At 38.1% G+C, this 12,585-nt stretch overlaps 1 protein-coding gene across 1 annotated transcript in view; it reads right to left on the bottom strand.

Annotated features, from left to right (window-relative positions):
* The window catches only part of SLIT2 (slit homolog 2 (Drosophila)), a 161,771-nt gene that overhangs the window by 55,200 nt on the left and 93,986 nt on the right, over positions 1-12,585 (bottom strand). Inside the window, 1 exon segment of the mRNA XM_008575750.1 lies at positions 9,752-9,913. Within this exon segment, the coding sequence (XP_008573972.1) occupies positions 9,752-9,913 (162 nt within the window).

Here is a 12,585-nt window from a genome sequence, read left to right on the forward strand (position 1 = left end):
TAGTGGCTACCATATTGGATAGTGCAGATATAGAACATTTCTATCACTGCAGAAAGTTGTACTGGATAGTGCTGATAAGAGCCAATTTTCCCTCAGGCATATATCCATTCATGCTACACTAAGTACATGAGATGTTATAGTCATTAAATAACAAAAGGTCAAATCATTTAGGTAAATCTTGAGTTATACAAAAACTTATGTATGTATGCATGTGTATATTGGACTTCTGAGAATGCTCAAAAAATTAAATTGTGATGCTCTTAAAAGTAAAACATAAATATGCAGCTTTTCTCAAATTTTGTTATAAAGTTTTTTTTCCAAGAAATACCTTCAGAGAATTGTAAGCTTTAAGAAGTACAGTTAGGTGGAGAGGTGGAGCAAAATGCTGGACTCCAGATGCCCAACATGGATCCTCCCACAGAAAGCAACCACAGCAAGGAAAGGATAGCTAAGTACAGAGGAGAGCATTTATGCGAGAGCATAGGAGTTCAGTAGGAGCCTGGCGAGGAAACTGTGGAGCACACAAACCCAACAGGGTGGTGTGGAGGAGAAAAAGGCATGTGGCCTCAGCTGCTGTCATGTCTCCCAAACCAGGGTCAGCCAAGAGGAATTCTCCTGTGCAGCAGAAAGAATCTGTTTGGCCATAAGCACTTCGCGGTGGTAACCCTCCTCCTACTTCTGCCCCAGCTCACCCCTAACCTCCACCACGGTTGCCTGTGCTATTATCTAGTTCCACAGGTGTGGTGTTTCTCTGTGCACAGGAGTTCATGGTGCACGGCACACCCCACTGTGCAGCCCACGCCACTCACATATCCCAGCCCAGACACCAGTGTGGTGCTAGACACATGGAGCTCCAGACTTCCAGCCACCTGTATGGCCCTGGCTGCCCATGTGGCCTCAACCACCTGGCCACCAGTGGAGCCCCACTTGCCTGCATGGGCACAGCTGTCCAGCCACCTGCATGGCCCCACCTACCTGTATGAGCCCAGCCACCTAGTTCCTTTGCAGTCCCAACCACCCAGCTGCCCATATGACACCAACCACCCAGCCACCCATGTGGCCCCATCCCTCTGCACTGACCCTGCTGTCTCACCACCTGTGCAGCCTCATCCACTTGTGTGGGCCTAGCCACCACTACAGCTGACCATGTGGCCCCCAGACATACAGTTGACTGTGTAAATGGATTAAATTCCCCACTCAAAAGACACAGACTGGTTTATTGGATTAAAAAGCTAACCAACTACTCAGTTATATGCTGTCTACAAGAGATTCACCTCACTTGTAAAGACAGGAGAAAAAGGCATGTGGCCTCAGCTGCTGTCATGTCTCCCAAACCAGGATCAGCCAAGCGGAATTCTCCTGTGCAGCAGAAAGAATCTGTTTGGCCATAAGCACTTCGCGGTGGTAACCCTCCTCCTACTTCTGCCCCAGCTCACCCCCAACCTCCACCACGGTTGCCTGTGCTATTATCTAGTTCCACAGGTGTGGCGTTTCTCTGTGCACAGGAGTTCATGGTGCACAGCACACCCCACTGTGCAGCCCACGCCACTCATATATCCCAGCCCAGACACCAGTGTGGTGCTAGACACATGGAGCTCCAGACTTCCAGCCATCTGTATGGCCCTGGCTGCCCATGTGGCCTCAACCACCTGGCCACCAGTGGAGCCCCACTTGCCTGCATGGGCACAGCTGTCCAGCCACCTGCATGGCCCCACCTACCTGTATGAGCCCAGCCATCTAGTTCCTTTGCAGTCCCAACCACCCAGCTGCCCATATGACACCAACCACCCAGCCACCCATGTGGCCCCATCCCTCTGCACTGGCCCTGCTGTCTCACCACCTGTGCAGCCTCATCCACTTGTGTGGGCCTAGCCACCACCACAGCTGACCATGTGGCCCACAGACATACAGTTGACTGTGTAATTCTAGCTGCCACAGCCACCCACATGGCCCACCTGCACATGTGGGCCCAGCCAGCCAGCCACTTGCATGGCCTCAGATGCTCTAGCTGCCCACATGGCCCCCACCCACCAGTACAGGTCCTTACACACACATAGCCCGAGACAAAGATGTAGCTGCCAGTGTCCCCCAGAAATACTGAGCCTACCCAGAACCAAAACTAAAACATCCCACCCAACAGGCAATATAGAACAAATCAACAGGAGGGAGTCTCTCTCCTCAAAAGCCACCCAGAGTAATAGAAGAAGCAACCACAAGGTCACTAGTCATCATTGTAGAGATACTAGAAATACAGAAAGACAAGAAAATATGGCATCATAAAAGGAACACTATAATTCTCAAATACCAGATCCCATACAACAGGAAACACTTGACATGTCCGAAAGAGAATTCTGAGTAACAATCTTAAAGAAATTCAATGAGATACAAGACAACTCAGACAACACAACAAAATGAGAAAGTCAATCCAGGGCATGAAGAAGGAAATTTACAAAGAGATAAATAACATAAAAAAGAATGTAACAGAACTGCTGGAACTGAAAGATGCATTCAGTTAAATAAACACTACACTTGTGAGCAAAAGAAGTAGGCTAGAATAAGCAGAAGAAATAATTTCTGATTCTGAAGACAGTCTTTTTGAAATAACACAAGCAGACAAAATATAAAAAAAGAATTAATAGAATGAAGAAAATCTAAGAGAGCTAGCAGACCCCCTTAAGCATACAAACAACCAAAAAAAACCCAATTCATGGAAGGTGAGGAGAAAGGAAAAGCCATTAAAAAGATATTCAATGAAATAATAGCAGAAAACTTCATAGGTATTGCTAGAGATGTGGACTTCCAGATCCAAGAGGCTCAAAGATTCCAAAACAGATTCAATCTAAAATGTCCTCTCTGAGACACACTGTAGTCAAACTGTCAAATGTCAAAGACAAAGAGAGAATCCTAAAAATAGCAAGGGAATCCCTGTCAGACTAACAGCAGACTTCTCAGCAGAAACCCTACAGGAGAGAAGAGAATGGGATGATATAGTCAAAGTACTAAACGAACACAACTGCCAGCCAAGAATACTATACCCAGCAAGGCTATCTTTCAGAAATGAAGGAGAAATAGTATATTTCCAAGATTAAAAAAAAAAAAAAAAGCTGTGTGAGTTTATCACCACATAACCAGCTCTACAAGAAATTCTTAAGGGACTCTTGCACCTTGAACCAAAAAAACCCCAAAAACTTGGAGCCAAAAAATCACACCATGAATACATGAGAAAGAACAAACACCACTGTTAGAGCCAATATGCAAACAATAAAGAGAAAGAAACTGTGTCTTACCACCTCTGAAAACCAACAAACACCAAAGACAAACAAAAAAGAGAAAGAAAAGGACAAAAGATATTTAAATCAACCATAAGAAACGCAATTAATTGTCAGGAGTAAGATAATACCTTTCAATAATAACCCTAAATGTAAATGGATTAAATTCCCCACTAAAAAGACATAGACTCACGGATTGGATTGAAAAACTAGACCCAACTATATGCTGTCTACATGAGATTCACCTCACTTGTAAAGACATACATAGACTAAGAGTGAAGGGATGGAAAAATATATACCATTCAAATAAAAAACAAAAAAACAAGCAGGAAAAGCTATTCTTATATCAGATGTAATATATTTTAAACCAAAAACCATAAAAAGAGACAAAGAAGATGCCTTTTTTTCATGATAAAGGGATCTATCCAATAAGAAGACATAGCAATCATACACACACACATACCCCCACATACACAGAAAAGAAAAAAAAAACACTGGAGCACCCAGATATATAAAGCAAATACTGTTAGTCATAAGGAAAGAGATCCCCAATATGATTATATCTGGGGATCTGAACACACCCCTCTCAACATTGGACAGATCATCTAGGCAATTAGTCAACATAGAAGCACAAGATTTAAAGGACACTTTAGACCAACTGGACTTGGCAGATATTTACAGAACTTTCCATCCAACTACTACAGAATATCCATTCTTCTCATCAGCACATGGAACATTATCTAGGACAGACCACATGTTAGATCATAAATCAAGTCTCACCAAACTCAAAGAAACTGAAATCATTTCAAGTATATTTTCAGATCTCAGGAGATTAAAACTAGAAATCAATAACAAGGGAAACTCTGGAAACTACACAAAAATATGGAAATTAAGCAATATGCTCCTGAACAACATGTGGGTCCAAGAAGAAATTATACAAGAAATCAAAAGATTTCTTAAAACTAATGGTAATAAAGACACATCACACCAAAACCTGTGGGATACCACAAAAGCAGTCCTAAGAGGGAAGTTTATTGCAGTAAATGCTTATATTAAAAGATTTCAAATAAACAACCTAATGCTACCCCTTAAAGAACTAGAAAAACAAGAACAATACAATCCCCAAATTAGTAGATAGAAGGAAATAATTAAGATTAGAACAGAACAAAATGAAATAGAGACACCAACATAAAACAAAATGTCAATGAAACAAAAAGTTGCTTTTTTGAGATGATACACAAAATAGACCAACCATTAGCTAGGCTAACTAAGGAAAGAAGAGAGAAGGCCTAAATTAAAAAAAAAAAAAAACAGAAATAAAAGAGGAGACATTATAACTGATACTATGGAAATAAAAAAGAATGATTAGATACCATTATAAACAACTATACGCTGACAAATTTGAAAACCTGGAGGAAATGGATAAATTTCTGGACACATACAAACTATCAAGACTGAACCAAAACAACATTGGAAACTTGATCAGACTAATAACTAGCAATGATATTGAAGCAATAATCAGCAGTATTCAAACAAAGAAAAGCCTACGAATAAATAGCATTACTACTAAATTCTACCAAACCTTTAAAGAGGAATACTAATTCTCTTCAAACTATTCCAAAAAATTGAAATAGAGGCCTTTCTCTCAAACTCATTCTATGAGGGTACCATTACCCTGATACCCAAACCAGACAAACATATAACAAAAAAAGAAAACTACAGGCCAATGTCTCTCATGAACATAGACACAAAAATCCTCAACAAAATATTAGCAAACAGAATATAGCAACACATCAAATAAAATTATATACATGATCAAGTGGGATTAATCCCAGGGATGCAAGGATGCTTCAATATATGCACGTGAGTAAATGTGATACTCCACATCAACAAAATCAAGGACAGAAAACATACTATTATCTTAAGAGATGCAGAAAAAGCATTTGACAAAATTCAACATCCCTTCATGATAAAGACACTCAGAAAATTAGGCAGAGAAGGAAATTATCTCAACACAATAAAAGCCATACACAACAAACACATTGATATATCATCCTAAATGGGAAAGGCTGAAAGACATTCCCTTAAGAAAAGGAACAAGACAAGGATGCCCATTCTAGCCACTCCTATTTAACATAGTATTGGAAGTACTAGCCAGAACAATGAGGCAAGAGAAAGAAATAAAGGGCATCCCTATTTGAAAAGATGAAGTCAAATTGTCCCTCTTTGCAAATGACATGATCCTATATATAGAAATATCTACTGACTCCAGCAAAAAACTTCAGAGTTGATAAATGATTTCAGTAAAGTTGCAGGATACAAAGTCAGCATGCATAATTCAATGGTGTTTTTATACTCCAGCAATGAACTAGCACAAAAAGAAATCAAGAAAGCAATCCCATTTGTAATAGTCACCAAAAAAATTAAATACCTAGCAATAAATTTAACCAAGAATGTGAAAGATCTCTACAATGAGAACTGCAAATCACTGCTGAAAGAAAGTAAAGAGGACACAGAGAGATGGAAAGACATTTAATGATCTTTGAGTGAAGAATCAACATTGTGAAATGTTCATACTACCCACAGCAATCTATAAATTCAACACAATTCCCATCAAAATACCAATGATATTCTTCACAGAAATGGAAAAAAAATCCTAAAATTCATGTGGAACAACAAAATATCCCAAAAAGCCAAAGCAATCCTGAGCAATAAACAAATAAATAAATAAATAAAGCCAGAGGCATTATACTACCTGACCTCAAATTATACTACAAAGCTATAGTAACAAAAACAGCATGGTACTTGTATAATAAAAGACACATAGACCAATGGAACAGAATAGAGAACCCAGAAATCAATCCACAAATTTACAGCCAACTGATGTTTTACAAAGGTATCAAGAACATACATTGTGGAAGAGACTACCTCTTCAATAAATGGTGCTGGGACAAGTGGACATCCATATGTAGAAGAATGAAACTAGACTCCTACCTCTTGCCATATACCACCATCAACCCAAAATGGATTAAAACTTTAGTATGATACCTGAAACTATAAAATTTTTAAAAGAAAACATAGGGAAAACACTTCAGGAAGTAGGACTGGGTAAAGACATTATGAATATGACCACGACACTACAGGCAACAAAAGAAAAAATAAACAAATAATAGCATATCAAACTAAAAACCTTCTGTACAGGAAGAGAAAGTGAAAAGACACCCTACACAATGGGAGAAATTATCTGTAAACCATGCTTCTGACAAGGATTTATATCCAGAATACACAAGGAACTTAAACAACTTAACAGCAAAAAACCAAGCAACCCAATTAAAAAAATGTGCAAAGGAATAAACAGCCACTTCAAAAAAGAAAGTATACAAATGGCTAACAGACACATGAGAAAATACTCAACATCACTAAGCATCAGGGAAATGCAAATCAAAACCACACTGAGATAATATCTCAGTCCAGTTAGACCGGCTATTATCAAAAAGACAGAGAATAACAAATGCTGGTGAAGATGTGGAGAAAGGGGAACCCTCCTATGCTGTTGGTGGGACTGTAAGTTAGTGCAGCCATTATAGAAAATGGTATGGAGGTTCCTCAAACAACTGCAGATAGAACTTCCATATGATCCAGCAATTCCACTGCTGGGTATATACCCAAAGAAACTGAAATCATGTTGAAGGGATACCTGTACTCCCATGTTTATCACAGCTCTATTTACAACAGCTAGGTGTTGGACACAACATAAAAGTGTATCGATGGATGACTGGATAAGGAAATTGTGTCATATATACACAATGGAATACTATTCTGCCATAAAAAAGAATGAAATTCTGCCATTCATAGTAGCATGGATGAACTTAGAGAAAATTATGTTAAGTGAAATAAACCAGGCACAGAAAGAGACATGCTGCATGTTCTCACTCCTAAGTGGGAGCTAAAAAACAAATTAAAAATAAACAAACAAACAAATAAATAAATAAAGACACAACAATCACAATAATACATTGAACTTTCAAAAGGAGAGAACAGAACTGAAGTGACTAGAGGTGGGAAGGGGGGGGAGGTGAGAAACTGGTAAAGGGCCACAAAAAATGATTATATTGTGTAATGCTGAATATACTAATTATCCTGATTTCAGCATCACATATTGCACACTGGTATTGATATTTAACATGGTACCCTATAAATGCATATAATCAATTTTGTTTCAATAGAAAAAAAATGAACAAAACACCAGCATTCTTCAAAACGGATCCCTGGACACAGAGGGGTGTAAGAGAATCAGTTTGCAGCTTCTCAACTTCCCATTTAATCTTCGTGACACCATGCCTAAGAACAAGTTTTATGCCAGTTTACCTTCTCTATGTCCCCTTTGACAGTCATCTCTCCCCCATTTTATAAGAAAATGGTATACCTCTCAGTCTATCAGAAACTTACCAATGGGCATGCCCCAAGGAAACATCTCGGATAACAAAAGAATGATTTAAAGTACCAGTTATTTGCAAAAGTTCTTGTAACCAATGCACATAATCCCAGAGAGGCATTGCAATAAAATCTTATTTTCAGTAAAATATTAAAATATTGGTAAACAATTATGCTATTTCAATCAATGATGCACTAGAATTAATGGCAATAATTCAATTCAGAGAAAAATATAAAAATGTACAGACTTTTGGTGGCAAGAAATTTTTAAAAATACCAATTATATACATTTTTTTGTAGCAAAGAATAATACAATTCTCTGAGGTACTGGAAATAAGAATTTCAGGAGAAAAAATAGAAGCTCAAGAAAAGAGAACAATGTAATGTATCAAGGAGAATCTTGCTTCTCTTTTAAAATTAGCTGCTGTATTTAGATTCCACCAAATATATTTAAAAGAATAATAGACGAGTTTTGTCTTAAAATGTCAATATTTTCAGTGTGCTGCAAATTGCATCTTTTGCAAACATTTACAGCTATGAAACAAAGCATTAGATACCAACTTAAAAATATTTGGGATGTATATAGTTTTTGAAAATTCCTTTTTTTATTAATAAATCACAGTGTCTCACATCATCTTTTTTTTGGTGTTTTCAAATGCTATAACAATACAATTAGCAGCTCACCTATATTGAATGTTACCGTGTGTGCAGCAGCGTGTTTTACATATATTGTCATGTAATCTTAATACAACCCTTTCAGATTGGTACTATCAGCATCTTTACTTACAAATAAGAAAACTGAATGTTACCGTGTGTGCAGCAGCGTGTTTTACATATATTGTCATGTAATCTTAATACAACACTTTCAGATTGGTACTATCAGCATCTTTACTTACAAATAAGAAAATTGAGGCACAGACTGGTTAAGTGATTAAACTAAAGTTATCTTACTACTAAAAAGGAAAGGTGGGATTTAGCCCCAACCAGAGTGGGATTCAGAGCTCATACTGTAACCTACTGCCCTAAATATGTATTTTCCTACATAGATTTTCAAATATTAAAATATTTTTTTCTGCTGGAAGGCAGTCTTGGAAGGTAAGACCATACCATAAACTTCTCTATGCTCCACAATACCTAAGATTTAGTTTTACACATAAAACATTCTTCATCAACATTTTCTGATTATACATTTACAATTTTCAAGAATTTCTATCTTCCATTATGATAATTATAAGTGGCCCTCTTGAAACATCTATAATTTAAGAAACGTAACCTTTTACCCATTTTTGTGTAAGAAACCTACATCCATATATTTGACTACCAAAAGTGAAAAGATATACAAAACAAGTTTAATAATAGTGGTTAGATTTAGGTATTGTGATTGATGATTAATTTTATTTCTTCTTGCAGAAATAAGATGTTTCTTATTGTTTATATTTCCTTATATAGATTTTCTATATTGGGCATGTATTACTCTTGTAATAAGAGAAGAAAATAATATTTGTTATTGAGACGCTATGTAGAATTCACAAATATATAAGACAAAGGGAAAAGAAAGGGAAAAAACCAAGCAAGAAACAGGAACACCAACACGGGAAGTCTGCAGCATGGGAGGCAAGTCAGAAGGTCTGGGCTATACACTTGGGAGGACCCTTTTCTCCTTACCTGGTATCAGGAAGCCACAGGGCCCTGGCAGCCCTTGGAACAGGGCACATGTTCGGATAAAGCAAAAGCAAAACATTTTAATTGTTAGAAGTTATGAAAGGAATTTCCAGAGACCATGTACTCTGCATTTCTTCATATGTTTTCAAGAACACTCAGTCATTTCCAGTGGACTTTTTCTGAAATTTATTTGAAAAGCCTAGTCTTTTACACGGCACCTCAGGTAACTGCTCTGTCTTGTCCAAGCACAAGTGGACCAGGTAATTAAGTACTTACTGGGATTTTCAACTACACCTTTGAAATTTAGTGACAAATGATTGTCTTTCTCTTCTTTAATTGATATAGTGATTTTTTAAAAAATAAGTACAAATAATTAAATACCATACCTTGACATGTAAATTTTTTGGAAGGAGTTGTGAGTAACAGTTTATCTGCCATTTCTCCAGGACCAGCACAACGAGCAATTCCGGGTTCCTTATATTCTGACTTTACCCAGTCGGATAACCATTGCATGTTACAATCACAGTAAAGAGGGTTGGCTCCAATTGCTCTGGAAAAACACCACCACAAAATCACACACACACACACACACACACGCACACACACACACAAATATGGAAGGACTGTTATTTCCTAAGGGAACAGAATTCACAGTGATGCTCAGTAGAAAATCACTATAGGTTTATTGAGGATAACAATTGAGAAGAAAATAGAGACACTGGTGATTCCCCATTTTCCTGACTTAACATGCAGCTGGGATTTAGTGAGTTGTCACTAGTGTTAACAGTTATCTGTGCATCACAGGTCTCCTATTTGCAGGAACAGGTTTATATTGGGTGTCAGCACACTCTAAGTGCAGATTAAAACTTCCTTCATTCACCAATTATTTACTGAGAACTCAATCACTATGCAAGGTTCTAAGGACCCAAATATTCTTAACTCATAATATTTTTAATGCATTATTCTTAACTTCAAAGAACTCCTGTCAGGAGGAGATTAGCATATACTCACAGATGCAAATAACTTTCATTGCTTAGTAGAAGTATTTACAAGATGACTGTGAACAAATAGACTAACTTTTCTTGGGGGGCTGGTGGTTAAGAGATTCTAAGCTATACAGGATATTTAAGTAGATGAACAAGGTTGAAAAGGATGTTTCAGGTAAAAGATCAGTAAGTACAAAGGCACAGAGATAAGAAAGGGCACAAAATACTGAAGATGCATAATGCTAGTTCCCTAGAGCTGATTTGGACGTGCATGAGGTCTTACAAAGTCTTTCACTGTAGAACTTTGGTTCCTACTCACATAAGCTGTAGTACTGATAGGACAGTAATCAAGATAATAGTTAACATTTATTGCACCATTACTGTAAGCAGCAGCTGGGCTAAGCCATCTACATGAACTACCTCATTTTATCTTAAACAGTAACTCTGAGGTCAACATTATGACAGATTAAGAAACTGAGAGCAGAGAAGCTAACCAGTGGGTTCATAAACTTGCCAAGCTTGGGCATAAGTAGTAGTGCATAAAGTAGCACTTAAAATTGATTAACTGATTTATAATTAGCTTCTGATTAGTAATACTTGTGTATCTACAGTCTTAGCATAATTAATCTTATTCTTTTTTAGGCAACCATCAAAATTGATGGTTTACTTGTAGTAAAATTATAACACTTTCTATTGTAGCAGTTTTTTTTTTTTTTTGTCCTTTTGAGACCGGCTGCACCGCGCTCAGCCAGTGAGCGCTGTGAGTGCACCGGTCATCCCTATATAGGATCCGAACCCGAGTGCGCCACAGGCTCGGCCCCTATTTTAGCAGTTTTAATGCCCAACTTTATCCAAGAATTGAAATGTAGTGAATGTTATGCTCACATGTTTGTCAGATTCAAACTCTTCTAAGTTAAAAATAATGTTTTTGAGTCATCCGATCTCACCACTACTGACATTTGCTAAGTTTATACTATGACAGGAGAGGAAGTAAAAAAAAAAAGTGAATGAAGCAAAGCTCCTTATGATCTAGGGAGTAAAAGACAAATGCATAAATAAAATACAATGAAGGACAGGACACAAGACAAGATTCAAATTGCTCTCATTGTTGGGGGAGGGGGACTGCTCATATAAAGGTAAGTTCTTGTCAGCTCAAGCAGCATCCTTCCTGTGCAGCCTTTTCTGTGCAGCCTTTTCATGGGACCCTGACACTAGCAGAATGGCCACCTCTTCCTTCATGCTGCATTCTCTGCCAGACAGCACCGCAGCTCTGCACCTGAACTAGGGCTTCATTCATATTGTATCTCATGCAAATAGCAGCCATGGAGTTTATTAAATGTGGCCTTAATGTCAACTTAGAAGTAGGTGCTGGGGCTCAAAGATGAAAAATTAGAGGTCGTGTCTCCTGGGATCTAGCAGTTTAGTTGAAGGAATGTTAATGGGAGGCACAGAACAGTCTGAAAGATGGATATACAGAAACCCACATTAATAACCCAGTTCCCATATAGCAAATTCAGATGTAACATGATTGACTATTGGATTCTATTCTCCTATCTCAATCCCTCTTGCTCAATTTTCTAAACTTCTTATCTTCTTGGAGTCTGTGGGTTTTGGAGGGGAATGCAAAGCCAGAAGGGAATATGGCAGACAACATCTCCTAGGGAACTGGGGCCCAACTGACATTGATATTTGGGCTGAAGCAGATTGCTGCACCAGCTGGCACCAAACTCAGATTCACTTGAGGAGGCTTTGAATCTTAGAACCTCCTTCTGGGTTTGCCGTGGTCTTCATTACACCTAGCAATAATGGAAAAGTGGAGTTCAACCTAAACAAGTTTTTTGGACCCTAATTATCTCATAATTTTCCCACTGTTTCATTGTACTTCCAAGAAATGGAGAGGTATGAAAAGGCAGCTATGAGAGAAGATGTAAAGGAAAAACATTTCATCCAATATGAAGATTTGGTTGTTCCCCACTACCAGACCATGAAATCTTGAACCAAGTTGAATTTACTTTTCATGGTGCCATCGTCAATGAAGAGCAATATTTGCTAAATAAATAAATACAGTTTGAGCAAATCAGGATAGGCTTCATGGAGGAGCTGATACTTGGGAGGTGACCTGGAGGGTGGGGACAGACTGAACTGAAGGAGAGCTGATATTCTATAATCAGACAACAATAAGAAAAAGAGGCATAGGCTAGTAAGGGTGGGGAGCTGTGTCTATAGAAGGGACA

The sequence above is a fragment of the Galeopterus variegatus genome, unplaced genomic scaffold (assembly GCF_000696425.1).
Source record: "Galeopterus variegatus unplaced genomic scaffold, G_variegatus-3.0.2 Scaffold1230, whole genome shotgun sequence".
Taxonomy (NCBI): Eukaryota; Metazoa; Chordata; class Mammalia; order Dermoptera; family Cynocephalidae; genus Galeopterus; species Galeopterus variegatus.